This window comes from Genypterus blacodes, unplaced genomic scaffold (genome assembly GCF_046128005.1).
Source record: "Genypterus blacodes isolate CSIRO-AG114 ecotype Tasmania unplaced genomic scaffold, CSIRO-AGI_Gbla_v1 ptg000067l_1, whole genome shotgun sequence".
Classification (NCBI taxonomy): domain Eukaryota; kingdom Metazoa; phylum Chordata; class Actinopteri; order Ophidiiformes; family Ophidiidae; genus Genypterus; species Genypterus blacodes.
This window is the reverse complement of record NW_027466879.1, coordinates 8,214,629-8,235,810: the sequence shown is the minus strand read 5'-3', so window position 1 is coordinate 8,235,810 and position 21,182 is coordinate 8,214,629. Positions and strand designations below refer to the sequence as shown.

Genomic DNA, 21,182 nt, shown 5'->3' with positions numbered 1-21,182 from the left:
AAGAAATCATAAGAGAAGCTAAAAGAGGCTCCTATGTGTGTCTTCACTCTTCATCAATATTTAACAGCATGGCTGCAGACTAACTGTAACTATATACAGATAGACTTGATATACAGGTTTAATTCTTGTGACACAATATCATTATATTCAGGGACAACAACAAAGGGCGTCTGCTGCATAGCTGAATAACATTTTGGATATTTTCAGCATTGCTTGTGGGAGAGAAGATACGAGGCCAATTAATAACAAAGCCAAGGGGTAATCCAGGGCAACCAAACTTGATACACTCAGAGGTAAACAAAAAGACAGCAGAAATGAATACACATTAACTACACATTATTTTCTCTGTCAGGAAAACTAGGATCCATTTGTTCATGTCAAATTAAAACTGCATTAGAATTAAAGATTGCAGTGCATAACTAGTCAATAGTGCATAACTATTGCTAAGCATTGAAAATGAAATCTTTGTTTAACATTATTGGAATATCGAACTGAGTTGAAAAATATAAAACACACTCACACACGTTGAAATAACAATTGATTCCTGAAATAATATGTACCTCTGATATTTTTCCCTCACTTTCAATCGAAAATAGCCTTGGCAGAAATAAGAGAATTTTTTATGCTGGTATGTTGTGACAGATTTAGGCCATTGTAACAAAATATAACAATGGCAATATTGAAGTGAAATACAAATACAAAAGTTGAGATTTGGTAGCATGTATAAGAGAAACAGGTCAGTATCACTCTCAGGCTGTGATGATTGATAAAATTCATTTAAATAGGTTCCTGTATGTTCATTGCATTTATCATATCTGTTGAGGTTTTTTCAACTAGATTAATTCATAGCATACAATGATCCCAAATGTGATAAAATGTCTGTATAAAGACGTGCATTTTGTAAGACGACACAAGATGTCTCACAAAATGCAATTTCGCCATTTCACAAGACCCCAAAAGAAGATGACCCGTTTCTAATAAGAGCAAACATTCTAGCAGCCAGGATGTGCCAGATTAAATTCTTAAGGAAAGGATCAACACAACTGGTTGTCCTCATATACTGGGGTATTCCTCATCATTGCTGTTGTGTTAAATAGGTCACATGCCGCTCAGTTACTCCTTACTTCGTAGCTCCACACACATATTTTCATTGTCCTATACCTTTTTACATTAATTTTTTTCTTGTTTATTTGTGTTAATGTTGACTTTGAGCTAACCATTGTAATATTCTGCCCTGTTTTCATTATTAAGCCTTGTTATACCTTATTCCTTTGCTACTCCTTGCCCAGATTGTTCCATATCCTCTGAGATTTTGCCTGCGTTTGAGTTCCCACCCTGTCCTCCATCCCATAACACTTGACGCATGTTAATATCAACAGTGGCAAGTAGAATTTACAGAAGTGGGTCCTGGCAATACAATAAAGAGAACACATTTCGCAGTTACAACGGATAGTTCAAGGATATTGTCCTCATTTTCATGACGCATGAGTGGCCACAGAAGGGTCTTATATGGAAAAACAGGTGAGGTTAACAGAAGTGACACACTGACGCTATTATGTCATATGTTCACATGATCACATCTTTTTTCCCTTTCATAATTTGCCTTATTCCTGTCTCAGACAAATGTGGTCATTTGAAAACATGTTCAAGTGGGAGGTATCTCTACCATGGATCAAACCTCAGCTTCTGTGGTGAGGGATTTTGCCGTTATATACTTGCAGAAACAATGACACCAAAGCCTTCAGCTATGCTAGGCTAAGGTACAGTATACGATGATACTGTGTTTTTCAAATAGGGGAATACAGTTTGTTTTTATTCTTTACACAAAACTGCTACAGCCTCTTTTGTATTTATGGAGCAGAAGCACTGGAGTTGCATTGAGTTTCATTTGTGCTCTGGACTTTGTCGTCATCTAATGAGAGCAGGGTAATTCCTTTAGAGAGGGCAGGGCAGGAGCGCACCCACAATCTAATCACCTTGGGCAAAAAACATATTTGTCAAAAACCAATTGTCTTCCAAACACAACTTTACTTGTGAAGTCAGGGCTAGAAAATTGGACCTCCAACATTGGTGGAACAAACCATATCCATGTGAGGAAGGCTTTATTTTTAACCTAGATCAATTTTGGATTAATTGAAGAAGAATTTTCACGCATGTTACCACAGCTTCATGCTTGTTTAAAGCTAGGGACTCCTTGTGCATAAATTCACACGATATAAGAATACGGGGAACAAAAATGAGATGTGAGAGAAGCAGCGTGTGTGGGAGTGTATGAGGTGGTTGGGCTGTGTGCAGACAAATGTGTTATGACACAGTAATGGCCATCTCTGGTTACATTTCTTTCACACGTCTTTCTAATTAAATCATATTTTGGCACATGTAAACTGTATTAATGTTCCAAAGAGGTACGCATCCATTAAATGTTGTGATTGTGGGCTCCACATTTTGACTTATCTGCTATAAGGAATACATATAGAGTTCAAATTGGTTCTCTGCTCAAGTTTCATTACATTTTACTGAAGACACATTATCTTGGCATATCTTTATCCAGAAAGGATGTGGCACCTTGTAAGAAAACTAGTAGCTTTAGCTGACGGTTTACCTTGGCATGTCTTACTGGTGATATGCAGTAGCTGAAAGGAATTGAACTGACAAAATATTCACGAGGCAGTGTCATTTAGGAAAAAAAGCTGATGTTTAAGAGATTATAAACTAAATGAGAATGACAGTGAATGTCAGTTGCATCAGTTGCAAAAAAAAATGTGTTAAATCAATTAACACAACTAATATGTTAATCAATTAACATAACTAATGTGTTAATCAATTAACACAAAAAAAAACATCTAGGAAGCCAAACCACTGCCGTGAAAGAAAAGAAAATTGTTGATTAGTCCTGTATGTATCACACCCAGATAAAGACAACACCAAGTACAAGGCCAGCTTACAAGTGTTTGATTTGCCCATGCCAAGTTGCGGCTGGCCAGTCAGAGTACAGCCTTTAAGGGAGGTCTGTTTTCACTCAGTGTGCAATGTAAGTGTTTCAAAATAGACCCCTAAAAAAACAAAACATGGACATCTGTATAATATTTCCAAATTGTGAGTCATATTTGAGTTCAATCATGTAAATATGGATTAGAATACGGTCAAATCAATAGGCGTTCTGGAGATATATATATTTGGAGAACAAAAAACTATTTCTCTGTGTTTAAGGTTTTATAATTTTATTGATAATGTTATTTTGATACAATGAAAGTAAGGCTTCATATCAATACATATAGATTATGCCAAAAACGTTATCCTAGTTAATAGTGGTGGTCTACAATTTAGCATCATATTTTTCTTCCCTTTACTTCCTACGTGGACTCGTGAGAGCATAATTCTGGAGCAGATTAAGCAGGCTGAAGCTGACAATCAGCCTCTGTGTGTGTGGCCATATAGTCCCAGAATGACAGTGATGGAATTCATTAATCATTAGCAGCCTGCAGGCATCCGACCCACACCCAATATGCCTACTGTGAAGTCTGTTAAAGTGAAACACTCAGCCAGTGCTTTCACTCATGAATACCAAGATTATTGGGTGATACAAGCATAGAGCTGAAAATCACATAACTATGTTTTGAAGTCTGTTTATCACAAACGTTTCTCCACTCCTTCTGAGCTACTACCTAGTCATTTAACATGCCATCCTTCACACCCCCCTAAGCATATAGTTATATGGAGCACAATATCTGTTCTGTAGGAGGGAATGTAGTTGGAATAATAACACAACTTCATATTAATTCAAGTGTGCCTAAGTTAGTTTGTCTCGTCCATTGCTCCGTCTTGTGTTTGTTATATGTTTCCCCTCCCCCTTGGTTTCCTGTCTGTGTCACTCTACCTGTGTTTGTTGTTCCGGGCTGGGTGTGCTTACCTGGTTCCTGTTCCCGCCATCTCAGCCATACATCGGTTGGCCATCAGCCATTCAGTGCTCATCAGCTGCAGTACTTAAGGGCAAGGTCATAAGCCATTCTTCCCTAGATGGAATGACATCATAGGCTGACATTCACCCATTCATTCACTGATGGGTCAGCCCTGATGGGTCAGCCTTGGATGAAACATAAGTGAAAATAAAGCATTTCACTGAAACTGTGGAAGTGGAGTTCTTGTGGTTGTGTGCTTGTCGTCCTCATACAGTGTATCACAGCACATGCTGATTTAAATTTCTTGTTATTTGTTTCCCTTGACAGCACTTCTTGTCAGTTGAATGTTTTCAAGGTTGAAGTTAAGTGTTCTGTTCTGCAACTCTAAACACACACACACACACACACACACACACACACACACACACACACACACACACACACACACACACACACACACACCAAGGCTTGCTCAGAAAACTGAGATTGTGGTTAATTTGCACACATTTAACCTGGATCAGAGTTAGAGATTCATCGGGAATTGAAAGCTCTACATCCTGAGCTTAAGAAAAGGTGGTACTGAAGAAGAAATAACACAACAGCTTTCTTTTTGTGAAACACAGTGCCCTAAACAAATCAGCTTCGGCAATAGTTTGCTGAATTGGTTGTGAAAAAAGAATAAATTCTCTTTTGAGACAGTAAACTAATTAACCAAATTAATTGAATTAATGATCCATCCCTAACCTCCAGACTTTGAGATGGTGTCTGGCTGCTTTAGAAATTGCTGGTTGCCAGCAACAAATCCATCTCAGAGCAGAATCTGAAAAACCTGCACTCATGGTTCAAAATTTGTATGTGCACAAGTATTTATGCAACTATTTTTGCCAAGGTTTTACTGATCAGCAAAATCATTTAAATTCATAAGAACACTGCTGGATAGAAACTAAGACCAGTGAATTTCCTACTGAACAAACTCAGAAGCATAAATCAGATTATTTCTTGCATAGAAAAATATGGCACAAGATGAAATATTATTCCGTCTCAAATACATTTTTCGACCCACAAGTTCTCCCTTTTTTGATATGTATGTATGTCCCCAAGGCTTTGATGAAACAGAGCCAATTTCTGAGAGGTTTCCCATAAGCCCTAAACCAAAGCATCAGGGGGGGCTCATATGCACTCAGGATATCTTCTCAATCACAAAAGATTTGTTCAAGGTCACCCACTATAAAGTGCCATTTGTTGCATGGGACTTGTTTTCATAGCTTTAGGCAGTTATGGCAAAATGTGCCATTATCTGGTAATATATTGACACAGCTATGTACTGTTACACAATAGAATGTAATTAGCGCCTTAAAGGAGTAATGGTAGAGCTTGCCTGTATTTTTGACTTGATTTTTATGCCTATAACTCTCTATAAACACATCACAGAAACACAGCAATGCTCAGAGTTGTTGTAGACAACTTCATCATTAGATTCCATGTGTTGATTAACAAAATTTATCATTGCAAATGAAAATACAGGGAAAAACCCACACGTTTCCCAGTAAAGAAAATTTTTATTTACTTATTATTTATGTATTACTCTTATATACATTTAAACACATTTCTTCATTTCTGGGCTTCAAAGTTGGCAAATCGCCTGGTAAACTCGGCGCTGAATTTGGCCTGCAGGCCTAAGTGTGACACCCCTGATTTATTGGGTTCATAGTCCAAGCCTCTTATAATTGAATATCCTTTTTCAAGAAATGTACCTGTAACATCCCCCCAATATGTCATTTTCATACATCCATTTCTATTACTGTACTGGCCAACTATCCTCACATGACAAAATATATTATCGACATCAATGACGTGTAGAAGTTTAGTGAGATAGTTAACTGTATGTATGTGTTTGTGTGGAAGCTTCAGCAAGGAAGGCATGACCATTTTCTGAGAGAATCTACAGTTTAGTCAAGACGGCTCATCACATCTGTGGAGCAGCAGAATGGTTTTGCGTTTAGTTATGAACCTCGAACCTCAAGCATACAAGTGTAACACATGAGTTGAGGTCAATAAATGGATTCAAAATGGTATTGAGGTAAGTGTTCATTATACACTGTAGATGCTGAAGTGCACTGGAATGAAAAATGCTATAAAAGTTAACAAGGCTCACTGCCAGTCTCTATTGCAGAAGTGTGAGGAAGAAGTGTGAGGTTCTTTCTGCTGCTTATAATGAGCACATCTGCTCTGCTTGTTATTATAGGAACTGTAGCTCAATCTCAATGAGAAATGAAAATATTATATCAGGTAGGGTGCCCTTAATGTCCTGAGTATATGATAATGGACTTCTAATAACAGCATCTAATGAGGCTGACAAGTATCCCTCTGTTTCCACACCTACTGAAGGTAAAATGGTTTAAAAATGTATTCAACCTTTGTTCAAAGCCACGTTTATTCATGTAGCTTCTAACATGTGTGTATTGAATTAATGTGCACACTCTTTTTGAATATAGTTGATACGTTATAGTGTCTACTGACCTTTTTTTGTACTGTACAAGGAAAAAGTCAGTATAGTCAGCCCATCTCTGATGTAAGTTTCCTCTCGTTGTGACTTGGCATAGATGAAGAGGATTCAAATAAAATAATGTTTTGCCTCTTTACTGGTGTAGTTACTCACCAGCTACATAGATTTCCGACAAAGGCATTCTGGTATACTGTTTTATAAAACAGCATTATCAACCTGTACTCTGTCTCTTCAAAAACAAAATCTTCTTGTACCTTGTTTTGGCTGAGCACAGTTCTGCTTTCCCTTTCTTTACAGAACAACGATAACTCCTCATCACCTCGACAAAAACCCTCAGGAGCACTCACAGTTTACTGAAGTATGCCGGCCGATAACACTGTAAATAGTCACTCATTATCACTGAAACCATAGGGATCAGGATTGTCACTCTCACATAAGTCAGATCATTTAACTTTTTTGGAAACACTACAGCATACAAGGCTCTCAGAATACTTTGTAAAGCTGAGTCATTTGACTTAAACTCTCTTCATTGAATTTCTTCATTGAAGTGTTGAAATGCGTCAACAAAGACCTTGACAAAGGAAAATATTCTTTTCAGAGCATAAAACTCATTGTATAAGTGTACCCATAATTCCAACTTTCAGGTGTATAAGGCCATTAGAGCCACAAGGCAATTAGATTGTGTTTGTGCAATCTGATTAGTACAATAGTACAATTAGCTGTTGGTTTAGGAAGGAAATGCGCTTACGATTTCTTGTGACCTGAAGTTCTTTTATCTACCTTTGTTGAACACACTTATTGTAAGTCGCTTTGGATAAAAGCGTCTGCTAAATGACCGTAATGTAATGTAATGTAATTAGTGCTTCTTTGTTTCTGGTTTGCTTAAGAACAGTTATATTCATACAGCTGTGATTGGTTGTTGTGACTGCCTGCAGCAGTTTTAAGGTCACACAATATTCATACTTATTTTTTATAATGCAATCCCATGAAACAGCCCTGCAGTAAATGCAATCTTTTTTAAGCCTATAATACTTTAGGAAAGCCAAATACTGTATATGTACAAATTGTCCTTGTACCTGATGCACAAAGATTCATTCTTTCAGAGAATTGCATGATGGTTATAGCTGATTGCAACAGCCTGTAGAGAGCTTTTGTTACTCTGTCCACCCACTATAGTTACCTCTCAGCTGGTTCTCTTCAAACTAGTCAGTACAACGCAGTCACAACCCTGGCTACAAAGGTGCACAATCTTGCTGATTGCCCTTTCTTTATTTGGACGTTCTATTTGACTCAGTGGGCTGTTGAAAGTATTTAATTTTCTTTCATTTCTTTTGTGTAAGCCTTTAGTAGTAGGGTTGATCAAAGTAAACATTGTACTTTGTGTGCTAGGTGTCCATATTTACTATGAGGCTTTGCTATTAGACTTTAAACTAACAGCCTAACAAAAGGATAAATGGCTCAACAATAAAGGGTTTGAATGTCTTGTAATGTTTGGTGCCAAGATAAGAGTTTCACCTCTTCAGAAACAGCTGCCCTCATGGGATTATTCAAGAATGACAGTGTTCACAGAAAAGCCCAATATCACATTGAATGTCTCAGAGGCCCACAACATCAAGACAATTCACAGACCCCACCTACAGCTATCTAGTTAGACAACATATACTGTAAGGAAAAAAGGAAGAAACTTCGGGAGAAGAAATTCCAAGAGAGATTGGCCCTCCACAAATGGCTGAGTGTGCGATAGGAAGTTGCAGTGGGATTACACAACGTACAATAAAGCTTGCAAAGCAGTTAACACAAACAGTCATGAAATAGGAAATAACATGTTAGACAGAGGGAGAAAGACAGAAAGAATGATATAAGGACAATACAGTAAAGATTAGATAGATAGATAGACAGACAGACAGACAGACAGACAGACAGACAGACCGATCGATCAATCGATCGATCGCATCCACAACTTGGTTCATTGTCCCCTCCCCTAGAGTGTCTATTATCAGCCCTCCATGTGACCCCGAGGTGTGGGGTGTAAGCTGAGAGCATCATTGGACCACATGCAGTATTCCTTTCTGTGGTGAAAGCATTATCCTTGGCCTTTTATGTGTAAGTTAAGATAAGGTTAAGCCCTGAGATCCCCCAACAGTCACTGTGTAAACACTTCTGAGAAGCTGGACTACAACAAACCCAAGCACTTACATTATCCCAGGAAAACAACTGAATAATGGCTTAATTTTGAGATGTCCACTGAGGTATTAAGCAAACAGGCTGACTTCTGTCTTGTGTGCAACAATTTGGATGTCATGCATGCATTTTGTCTTACAGGAGGTTGTGGGGAGGAGGGTTAGCAGATGGCAGAGATATGGCAAAGTCCTGCAAGTAGACATGCCTCTGGGCGAGAAGGCATCTAATGTTGAGACAGCTCAGGAGCCACAGAGCTGGAAAATAGCTGACCAGTGGACCATAGGACAGAAAAGTGGTCAGTCGAGTCACAAGATATAATATTGAGTTAGGTTAGGTTAAAAAAAAGTATAGGGAGAGAGATTAGCTGATGTGCCCAATCTTCTCACTAAACTCACACTATCACTGACCAAGAGTGTTTAAGCCCTGAAACTAAACCTGGGTTGGCTAATCACCCTCCCGCAAAAAGGAGAGTGTGCCTCCTGTTCATTGGTGAGCGGTATACTGAGAAGAGGTGCGTCTTTAAGATGAAATTTTTTAGATGGGATTCAATTGTCTGCCTATTTAACGAGTGCAAGAAGTGTATTCCAGAGAACAGGAGCGCAGCCCGAAAATGCTCTTTTTCCAAAAGTCTTTGTCTTGACCTTTGGGATTACAAGTAGGCCTGCCTGCTGAGATCTTAAGGTTCATGCGGGAAGGTAAGTGGCAATAAGGTCAAAATGATTTACTGGAGCCAGGCCATGTAGCATTTCATAGACAGGAAACCAGTGCGGTGATGCTAGAACTGGCGTGATGTGCTCAAATGTTTGAGTTTTAGTCCGTCGAGTTTTCCTGCAGTGAAAAATCGGCAGTTTTTTCAGAGCAGAGGAGCTCTAACCAGACAATAGAATATTACAGTAGTCTAGTCTGAAACTCGCAAACACATGAATAAGGGTTTCAATCCTTGTAATATTTGCAACCCTTGTAATATTGTTAATCTGGCTGCTGAAGGTAAGGTCCTCTTCAAGTATTATGTCCACATTCTTCGCTGTTGAGGATCATCAGATGGGACCGTGCCAAAATGTAGGTTTCAATTTCTGCTTCTTTGGCCCTGGATCAGCATTCTTTTTTTACATTCAGAAGCAGAACATTTGTCATCCAGCCTTTAACAGCTTGGAGGCAGGACTAGAGGTTGGAGATCCCAGAGTGATTGTTGCATAAGAATGAAAATCTATGCCAAGCCGACAAATCACATGTCCAAGTGGAAGCATACCAATTGAGAAAAGTAATGGGCCCAATACAGAATCCTGTGGAATACCAAACTTTACAGGGTAGCGAGGTGAATTGGTATTGTTTATTCAAACAAAGTGGAACCTATTTGGAAAGCAAGATCTAGATCAGGAAAGTGCGAGACCAAGAATGCCAATGGGATTTTCTAGACGTTTAAGTAAAATATTGTGATCCCGGTGTCCCAGTGTCAAAGGCTGCACTTAAATCGCATTGCATCAGAATCAGCAGTAGGAGGTAAATCATTTGATACTTTAGTCAGAGAGTCAAAATCGGCAAAAAGATCTTGTTGATGGCAGAGGTCATAAAAAGAAGATGGAACAACATTTCCCTTGTTTAATTGAACCTTGAAGCAGATGGGCCACAGCGTCATGTTGGTTTACACTCTTGTCAGCCAAAGGACAAGATGAGAAACTAGATGGTGGAAAAATGGAACTGGCTGCTCAAATAAATCTCCATATCTGTTAGGACAGGTTGATGGCAGGTGTTCACTGCATGAATCCATGGATCCATCTCATTTTGTGTCAAAGATGCAGGCTGGTCATGGAATGTTGAGTGTGAATGGAGTTGTGAGTATTTACTAGCCATAGCAAAATGTTATTAATGCTACAGTGTACCGCGCCATTGCTGACTATAAGGATCCCTTTATGGCCACAATGTAACCATGTACTCAAATTGACCCTTTTAGCAGAACACAATCTATCACAATGCAGCCATCATCTAATAATGACTCCATTTTCATGAAAGCGGGTTGAGTTAATTATAACCACATGCATAGTCTCCAGATCGCTGCACAGTAGAGCTTATTTTAGATGAGATGGAACATGTTTGCAGCATAAATATCAGGTTGAAGAAATCTGCATGATGCCATAAACACAGCGTGAACCAAAAACATTTCCTGCACTGTAGTGAATCGATGCCTTGAAGAATTTGAGCTGTCCTGGAGGCAAAACCTTGCCAAGCACCACACAGGTGGGCCACTCTGTGTCTGTTTGAGATGTTGTGAAATCTAAATAAGAGGTTTCTACTCAATTAGTCAGATTGGATTGTATTTATATACTGTATATAATTCATCAAATGAAAGAGGCAAGGAGAGATAGTTTTTGCAGTTTCTCAGAAGGTGAAATTCACAAGTACAAGGAAACGGTCCAGATCTCTTTTTATTATTTTGATTTTGATTAAATAAATGAGAGATGATAGAAGTCTTCTGCTTCCAAATCCATGTGTTTTTTAGCTGTTCCTCAGTCTAGAATGTATTATATTAAAACCTGCCGCATTGTTGCAGCACAGTACATGGCAGTGTATAAATGCCAGAGGTGTCTGTCAATTAACACATTGTCTTTGTTCAGTTGGGGATTTTAAAGAGAGAAAAGAAGCCATTAATTACCAAATTAATTCAAATACTACTGCTTCAAACAAGGTTTTACAGTGCACCTATTAGGTTCATCTTAGAGCTGGCAAAACTCTAGTTAAGTCTTAACTATCACATATTTCCTTCTCCTTCATTAGGTGTGTTGTTAAAAGGAGCTGTATAGAATCCATTGTTTAGCCAATGACCCTGATAAAGTTGTAAACAGCAGCTGTCCTGTTGGTGCTGACATAAAAGAGGAATTATTGCAGGGAAACTGCTGAACAGTCATTGTTTGAGCCCTCCGGCATGGCACTGACTACAAATCAAAGCAGAGGTATTTTCATCAAAGTACAACAGTAGATGGTAATCTTTCAGAGAGCAAACCTGCTATGGACCTTTTACACTTGTCAAGGTCTATACACACGAGGAAGAGTAGAATAAAGAGATGAGGTTGTTGATTTGTGATTATGAATCAATATTTTCCCCCCGACGTGATATCATCTCTGTGAGCTCAATGTGACATGAATACACACAGTAAACCTATGTAAATGGCTGTTATCACACCATGTAGAACAAATTAATGTGCTTTTTGACATATGTAATCTACATTCATTTACATTTAAATTGCAGTAGTCACACTATCTCCATCGTTGTGTGACTTAGGGAATATATACAGGGTACTCACTCAATACTGTAGTTTGTGTGATTAACTGTGCTTGTCGTGACTGTAAATGTTCATTTAATCAAATTAAGCATCTAACAGAATTTGACAATTCTGAACTTGCAGTTGTGCTAGTTTGCAGCATTGCTTTCTACCATTTGTTCTGTGTTAACACGGTTATACATAAGACAGCTATCTGTCTACTTGATATTCCGCACTAGTCCTTGCTGGATCGTAAATCTTGCTGGAGATAATTGCTTTGACTTTCTCTACCTAGAGAATAGCTCCTTCATACTATATAAAGAGCATGACAGACAGAAGGGTTGGAAATATGTCATTCAATAGAAATTGAATGGCACCTTGTACATTGCTTTTAATGCACATAAATACACCTTTATATCATTTAAATATAATATAGTATCTAATCTCTAAATGAACCTCACAGAAAGCCTGCCTTGTTTTCCCAACACGTGTACAAGTGGTGCACCATGTCTTTCCATAAGAAAGCATCAACTACTTGACACAGATAAAATTTGGTGGATACAATTTGGGCAAAACAAAATTATCATGTAGGTTGCAACCATATCCACAGTTTTGACCATTTTGGATTTTTGCAAAAATAGTTGGAGTTTAAACTGTGTATTAGGATAAGCCCAAGCAAATTGTATGAGTTCAATTTAGTTTGTATATATAACATTCTGTTTTCCATAATTGCCTGTGAAATTGTTGTAGGTTTGACCTGTTTTACATAAACAGATGACCGTTGAACGAATCGTTCGACCTCAATTTAGCTGACACGTATGCATATGACGTAAAAATGTCAAAGTTAACCATTTATAGATATCGCATCCACACTTAGGTCAACATATTTAACATGTTTACTCTTTCTCAACACATGAACCAAATAAATAACTCAACGCTTAGGCAGCATCACAGTAGCATACTGTGTTTCCATGGCATCCAGGTAAAAAAATACCGAATCTTGGCAGTATGAGATGCGCCTCCTGAAAATAAAGTGGGCTATATTGAATTTCAAGCCACAGTATGCCACTGGCTGGCTGTCAGAAACAGGGAAATGTCTTTGGTTTGTGCTGCCTTGTCCCTGTTCCTGTCAGGATTTTCATCTCATATGGTATATCATCTTCACATCTCATTTTTGTGGCAGTCAAAAAATCTCCACTCAACTCAGCAGCAGCGGGAACACAAGCCTCAAGTGTGTGGTGAGAATCTCAGACTTTGTCACTCCAGATTTAGCAGTGGAAAAGAACAACATCACCAAAGGCAGTCTGCGGAGAATCAAAGGCCATGGTCATTCTTGATGAGACCAAGATAATGCTGGTTTTACACAAGCATAATATTGCGTTCACGTTTAAAAAAAGATAAATAAATCATGTTCACCCTGACAAAGACGAACACATGTTAGAGGTTAACATGGCCCTGGCCCAATGATGAAAACCAGTGAACAGCTTTCAGGAGAAATTGTTATCATTTACAGTTCAACACTCATTTATCTGACTCCAAAAGACAAACATATTAAATAATGATCTCATTATCTGATCCTGACTTGAAAAAAAATCAATAGTGCGTGCACTTTTACCAGTATGAGTGTGCAATTTCACTAGTGTGTATGCGGGAGGTCTCTCATTTGTGTGTATGAGAGGTGTGTCTATAGGTGCATGTGTGTGGTTTCACTAGTGCGTGTGACATGGACACATGGAACATGGATTTTGTCCTTAAATGGCGCTTCATACCATACTGATGGTGTTCAGACTTACGTATAAATCAGATTTATGGATAAACGTAGGAACAGAATTTGTTGGGACTGCCTGTATATCCCGAGAACTGTCAGACTCAGGAGTGCCTTGCCTGTAGAATATATAAGCATTCAAACTAAAAACACCATTTGTGACCCAGCAAGCACTTTAAATTAGATCTGTCATCAAGCAATAAAACAGACATTAACAGAACTTGTTTGCCAATTATGTTTTATAGCACAACAGTGCAATGTCAATCCACAAATCTGCCACTGTGGCATATTCTCAAAGCTCACATTAAAGATCCAAAAGTGCTTGTAATGTCACTTCTCAATTAGTACAACTTTGAATTTTATTACAAAATTCATTGACATGGGGAAAGATGTGGCCTATCTCTCAGCTCCCATTTGATGCTACAACTATTAAGTTCTAATCACAGTTTACATGCATTTAACTGCGTTTGACTGATGTGATTTTTGCATCAAATAAATGACCAATGTGCTTTACCATACATTTGCAATCTTTGACACATTGGCAAAGCAAGCTGTACATGTACATTCAGGGCTGCTGGCCACACCATTGATACTCAGCCCACGCATGCACACATGTACGCAACAACCTCTGCTCCAGACCAGGTTCCAAAAGCTTATTTTATTGATGTTTCCTATCACATAAGCAACAGAGAGTGAGGAAAAACTCAATTAATCTTTTTTTTTTGTTGCTAGCATACATCTAGCATAGTCTTGTCTTTTACTCTGAATATACTACTAATACTTCTATAGCATATTTTGATTAATGTCGATTTTGCATTCACATTAAGGTGTATGGTATTTTGCAGTGCAGACACAACTAGCTGGAGAAATGTAGCATTCCACAAATGGTAAAGATGTTTTCATCCTTTTAATCCTCCCCGGTTATTGCCGGCCATGCAGCTTCTCTGCTGCTCTGCTGTGTGTTTTATTTGATGATGCTGTTATAAAAGCAAGGATACAAACAAATCAATACTTCCTGATGCAGAGGTCCAGCCTTCCCTCCCCTCCTCTCCTCTCAAACCTCTCAAACTGTCGGGACGATGGAGACTTGCACTATTTCACTTCAGATTGAACTTGGAGTTCTGTGCAGCCTTCAGGCTTTCCTTGTAAGCTCTCATTTCACAGTGTTGAGGAAAGAATTAACCACAGGTGCTTTTATCAAGAATATAGAAAACCAGTCTACTTAATCTTTTCAAACTAGCACATTATTATGAATAAAAGCAATAAAGATGTATGTGATCCTTCAACAAGAAGATGAAGAGGAGAGAATGTGCATTAGGTACACGATATCGTTTTAAAAGTGAGACATCTCAGCACTGGCAAAGGAATGTTTGAGTCAAGGCTTTTGATCAACAACTCCATCAAACTGCTGGACCTGAAACATGGCACTAGTTCAAAGTTTTTATTCTCACATTTCAGTCTAAAGTTACTTTTTTAAAGCATAACCCAGCACTGGACTACTCATGACTGAGCATGACTACCATTATTTATGATGACGATTAAATGGATCGGGGTTCTGCTGCAGAGATATAATTTAAGAAATGATTTCAGAATGTCACACCTCTTGAAATGTCTGAAACCCTGTCTCTTTGGAACTGTTGTAACTGATATGATTTGAAGCTGATCACAGCTGCTGATTTCTGTAGTTGAGGACACTGCAACCTTGCATAGCTACATTTTAATCTTAGAAAATATAATTCCCTCCAAGTGCAGGGAGAAGTGGTTTACTTACTATTGATTTATCTGACGGCTTCTCTCCAAATCCACTGTGAAAACATACACAGCATAAGGAATAACATTCTACCAAAGTAAAACAGACAAACAAAACAAATACCTAGTTGGCTGCATGCTGCGAAAAGGGGAATAGTCTTTGGGTCTTCACATCAAATTTGAGTCAGTTGTGACCAACATAAACTTTTACCAGACCATATAAAGATGTACATGTTTGCTGGCTGCTTGCAGGTGTTGCTTACTCACGCGACCCAACGAGATTTGAACGTGAACCTTAACTGAGACTTCAAAAAATTAGTACGATGACTTGTACGGAAGGAAATAATGACCACAATAAATACCACCAATTATGGTTTTCTAAGACATTGGACTTAGAAAATTAACCAAATTACATACGCCTAAAAGAGATGGGGGGAAATATCAGAGCTACACATATCCCCTAATCACTTTGGCCCAACATGCAGTCACATGCAGTTTTTGTGTAGTAGGGCAGCGCCTACTCAACTCAGTACAAATCATGCCTTATAGAGCGTAATTCAGTTGTTCATAGCTCAAATGTAATACTCAGGACTTAAGGTGAGAGAGCCAGTGGAGGCAGGGAGTTGTCGACCTGCTTAACTTACAGAGCTGTGCATCTGCAGACTGTTAACCAAGGATTGCACTGATGGCAATTAATGCTTTGAATAAAACAAAAGGCTAAAGCATGAGATCTGACATGTTGATTAGAATGTAAAGATTATTTCCTAAACCCTGCAGATCACATTAGATTATTTGGTGTTCAGAGTTTACCTGGTTTCCCTATCTGTAGTTATTGCATTTTACTAACACATTCCTTATTTCAGTGATCCATTGTTAAAATCTAATAATCTATGCATGTGGAATATATTTAGTGGATGGGTGATGATGGGTGTTATTTGGAAACAATGCTCTTTCCTCTCCTACCTTACCATTGCCTGTTATCTCATAGAAAACATGTGCAAATAATTATCAGTTTAATGTTGAACAGTGTGGCTAAACCATTATTCTTTATCAGCTCTTTGACTGAGCATCAAAGTCTGCCAAATATGTGAACATAATGTGAAAAATATGGTATTGTTTTCAAGAAACGCAGTAATAATAATTACAAATCTTTACCTATTGAAATTTGAGATATATTTTTAATTTGTTTTAGCAGACAACATGCAGACAACAATAGGAGCTGTGAACAGTTTCTACAATAGCCAGAGGACGCTGACAAAGGAAGACGAGCGCCTTTATCCTCACTGAATCCTCCTCTCTCACCTTGTGAACATGCATTATGTAGACATAATGGTATGTCTTGAAATGGTCCTAAAAGTCTGCAGATTGGGAACATGCAGTCAGCGGAGCGTGGTATTTTCTAATAACACTTCACTAAAGAGGCTCTTGGTGCTGCAAAATGTTCCAGGACTTTAGTGGATGCACCCATGGCTGAACACTTACACAACGCTTTATGTTATGTCCATTCAGTACATGTAAGCATTGTGGGAATTGCATTATTTTGTCCAGCTGCTTCTGTGTCCATACCGTGACATTACTGTAACAGTGCCAACTCAGAGCTTCACTCAGAACTTCCTCCTGTGCTTTGTTTCAGTGAGAAAGATACACAACTCTTCTTTCCAAATTGTACAGTTAATGTTAAGCTGTCACTTTACCTATAAAACAAATAAATGAGTCCAATGGTAGCTGCCTAGGCACGTTTAATTACAATGCATAATGTGCTGAGCTACAGCAAAGTCCCCTTGGGGCTTGTAGACAACTCACGATCCTTACTTTTTGGAAAAAATGATGTATCCATGTTTATAAGCATGTTCAAAAGTAAATTGATTTCCACCCTTTTCCTTGCTGTGCACATAGAGGGGAAAATGTCCTTTTACAAATCCTGCTCTGTTCTGATTGGCCAGCTGCCTCACGCACCCGACGGACTGTGAAAGATGCTGGGCAAATAATTACACCAAAGTACATGATGGCCAAGTGCAAACAAGTGTGTAGGTGGGTAAATCTAAATGTGTTATCACATAATAAACAAAGCTAAAGCCTTGTTGGCAGCTCAGCTCAGCTTCTGTCAAGGTTTGTCTTGTGATTAATTTGTGGTCGTGATCACATCAATTGTGGGGTTGGAGTAAAAACAGTGCATCACAGTCACACACAGTATTTGGCCTCTGACTCCATTTCCTCTCTGTAGCTGCTATCACAAGTGTTCTGTCTTTTCTCTTCGCAAACTGCTTGGGTCATTTTTTGGTTCTGTTTTACACTTTTAGCTTCTGTCACTCTCATCTTTTCTGTTGTGATTGCCTTTGACTTGTCTCTGTTGCTCACTTTCCTTCTTACAATGAGTCGTTTCGCAGCTCAGACAGAGCAGACCAGGGAGGGACCACTTATGCTCCACAGCACAAGACAAGACTAAAACCCACACACCCTCAGAGTGCTCAGCATGTTGTCTGGACGGAGGCCCAGAGTCTTACTCTGCGCTCAGCCAAGCAGCTGTGACATTGTTTTCCTCATTTTCAGCCTCGCAAACAGTACGGCATCAGTCATGATATGAGAGTTTAGTAATATATTGAAAGTTGCCCTGATTCATGCAAAAATACATAAAGAGAACTAATGTCTTTGGGATATGGTATGTGTGTGTGTGTGTGTGTGTGTGTGTCTGCCCCCCAGACCAAATCTGGGAGATGGGAGATATACGTACTAGGGACCACAAGTAAGCCTGCATTCTGGGAGTTCAGTGTTCTAGGGGGGCAATGTGGTACTGTGAACTCTTTAAGGTAACATTACATTACATTACATTACGGTCATTTAGCAGACGCTTTTATCCAAAGCAACTTACAATAAGTGTGTTCAACAAAGGTAGATAAAAGAACTTCAGGTCACAAGAAATCGTAAGCGCATTTCCTTCCTAAACCAACAGCTAAGAGCATAACTAGAGCTAGAGTAGAAGTGCAATAAGTTAGGTACTATGATGAATGAGAAAAAAGGACAAATTAGAAATGAAAGATTAGAAAACAAGAGCATCAGAAGAGCTAGGACAGAGTAGGTGATGTCCTAAGAGGGAGGATCCAGGTAGTGTTTCTTGAAGAGATGGGTCTTCAGCCTGCGGCGAGAGATGGGCAGCGACTCCGCCGTCCTGACATCAGTCGGGAGATCATTCCACCACTGAGGTGCCATAACAGAGAAAAGCCGTGACCGCATCGATCGCAAGCAGGGGCCGCTGAGCGCTGGGGCAGCCAGCCGCCTGGAGGCAGCAGAGCGAAGTGATCGGCCGGGGGTGTAGGGCTTGACCATAGCCTGGAGGTATGAAGGAGCTGTTCCTTTCACTGCCCTGTAGGCTAGCACCAGAGTCTTAAACTGGATGCAAACAGCTACGGGGAGCCAGTGTAGAGAACGGAGAAGGCAAGTTGTGTGGGAGAACTTGGGAAGGTTGAACACCAGACGAGCAGCAGCTTTCTGGACGAGCTCCAGAGGTCTGATGGCGGAAGCCGGGGCGCCAGCAAGGAGGGAGTTGCAGTAGTCCAAGCGGGAGATGACAAGAGCCTGGATCAGCACCTGCGCTGCCTTGTCAGTAAGGAAGGGACGAATCCTCCGGATGTTGTAGAGGAGGAATCTGCAGGAACGCGTCACCGAAGCGATGTTTGCCGGGAACGACAGTTGGTCGTCCAGGGTCACACCCAGATTCCTCACAGTCCGAGTAGACGTCACCACGGAGTCATCTATGGTGATGGCCAGGTCTCGGTGCGGGCAGTCCTTCCCCGGGAGAAACACCATCTCAGTCGTGTCCAGGTTGAGCTTCAGGTGGTGCTTCGACATGGAGCCAACATTGAGCCTGACCATCAAGAGCTTTGAAAGTAAGCAGGTTGATTTTAAATTCTATTCTGAACTTAACAGAAAGTCAGTGTAGCACAGCCAAAATTGGAGTGACATGATCTATTTTCCAAGTTTTGGTCAAAACATGTGCAACTGCATTCTGGACCAACAGGAGAGTCTTTAGAGACTTATTAGGACAGCATGATAATAATGAATAACAATAATACAGGTAACTAGTCCAGAGGTTTACAGTTCAGCACATGTTCAATTGTTCAATTGTCCTCTTCTATACTCTGACTGAGATCATTATTCGATTCTTTTGATTTAAAAATGTAAATTATTCATAACAATTTGTCTGTGCACATATCTTATAGTAGACAAACTAAATGTCAATGAAACATAGAATTCACTACTTCTGATGGGAAACTGATTTGATTGAATTGTCTTAACTGAATGAATAAGGTTTGATTAATTTCCTCCCAAATCAATCAATTCATTTACCCATTAGGAGGTGGTTCCCCATTAATTTAATTTCTACAGAGGTCAATTGGAGAAAAACTATCGTAATATATAACAGGATTTACAGCTGTTTGTTAGGTTCCTGTGTTTGAGGTGAAATCAGTGTCTATCCTCCTTGTTTCTATTTGTTAGAATTGCATCTCAGAAGAAGCTCATGAAGTTGTTACTACTAAGATCTATGGGGATACTGTACATGGGTCAATAGTTATAATAGTTATGGCTCTTTGTCAGTCTGGCCAAAGTGCTGAAAAGAAACCATGGGCTGTTTTCGTTCTCCTCTATTAATGATGAGTAATAGGCAGCTCAGATATTACAGAGGGCCTTCCTTTATGCTTTTAGGCTGTCTAGCCACATTGAGTGTGATACTTCCTCTTTTGTTGAACGCCATATTCTCTCAAGTTTCCAAAATATTTGCTTGAGTTTGCGGGTTTGAGTATCATACCGTGGTGCTAACCTTTTTTGTTTTGTTGACATCTTTTTTTAAAGCTCATTTAAAGCAAATCATGTTATTGTGAAAAAATAATGTCTCAATCTTTACTATCCATTTGACATAAAGCAGTATTGTAGAATGCAAGGCACAAGCTAAGCTAAATATAGAGGATATTTGAAAGGCAATGAGAGTGTTCTGCTGTTGCATTGTATCATCATTACCATACGGTGCCACTGCAGAAAGGCAGTGATGGCAGAGGAGACATTCTCAAATTAACTGGGCTTCAATGGAGACATAGAATATGGAATATAATATAGTCCCTTATAGTGTGAGGTTATATCATATTTACTTGATGAGATAAAAAGCAGTTGGATTACAAAATACAGGCATACTGAAATGGACTGTGATGTAATAAATTAATTTATGCTTTACAGATTTGTACTTATCATTGCGCATCATTTTATTGTGATTATGAGAAGTATAATGTTCCCCCACCCCCACCCTCCACCCCACTGATGACGCATCACCCTACACTAGTTGTAGGGTGATGTAGTTGTATGTTTGATGGAAGATGGAAACCTTTGAGCTAAAAAAACAAACATTTACCACAAGGAGAATCACGACCTTGGTTGACAATCATGTCCCCTGTTCTTAGGTGGGAGGAGTTGTAGAGGCAGGACTGGAGTGCAGTGGGTCGGGATATTGTAAATAATGTTGGAGGTTTTAAAAAGAGGGACAATAACAAGACGCAGAACATGTTAGAGATAATAAAAAAATATCTCCAAACTGCATGCTCATTGTCATGTCACATGCTTTCTTCAATAGAAATATCCAACATGTCCCCTTCAAGCCAAACTTAATTTCCATTGCTTGACCCCCATTGTATATCTTTAATGCCCACATTACTTTGCCCACTCTTTGGAACTAACTCAACACCGCAGCTGAATAAATTATTGTTGATTGCAGCAGTTTGCTGCACAGAGTTTCTATAATCCATCCATCCGTTCTCTATACTCACTTATCCTGTTCAGGG

The 21,182-nt window shown here is 39.2% G+C and overlaps 1 protein-coding gene across 1 annotated transcript in view; it reads right to left on the bottom strand.

Annotated features, from left to right (window-relative positions):
- The window catches only part of LOC143004811 (uncharacterized), a 45,826-nt gene extending 26,599 nt beyond the window's left edge, over window positions 1-19,227 (bottom strand). Inside the window, exon 1 of the mRNA XM_076155964.1 lies at window positions 18,190-19,227. Within this exon, the coding sequence (XP_076012079.1) occupies window positions 18,442-19,227 (786 nt within the window). The 3' untranslated portion in view covers window positions 18,190-18,441. The remainder of the gene's footprint in view (window positions 1-18,189) is intronic.
- Between the last annotated feature and the right edge of the window lie 1,955 nt (window positions 19,228-21,182).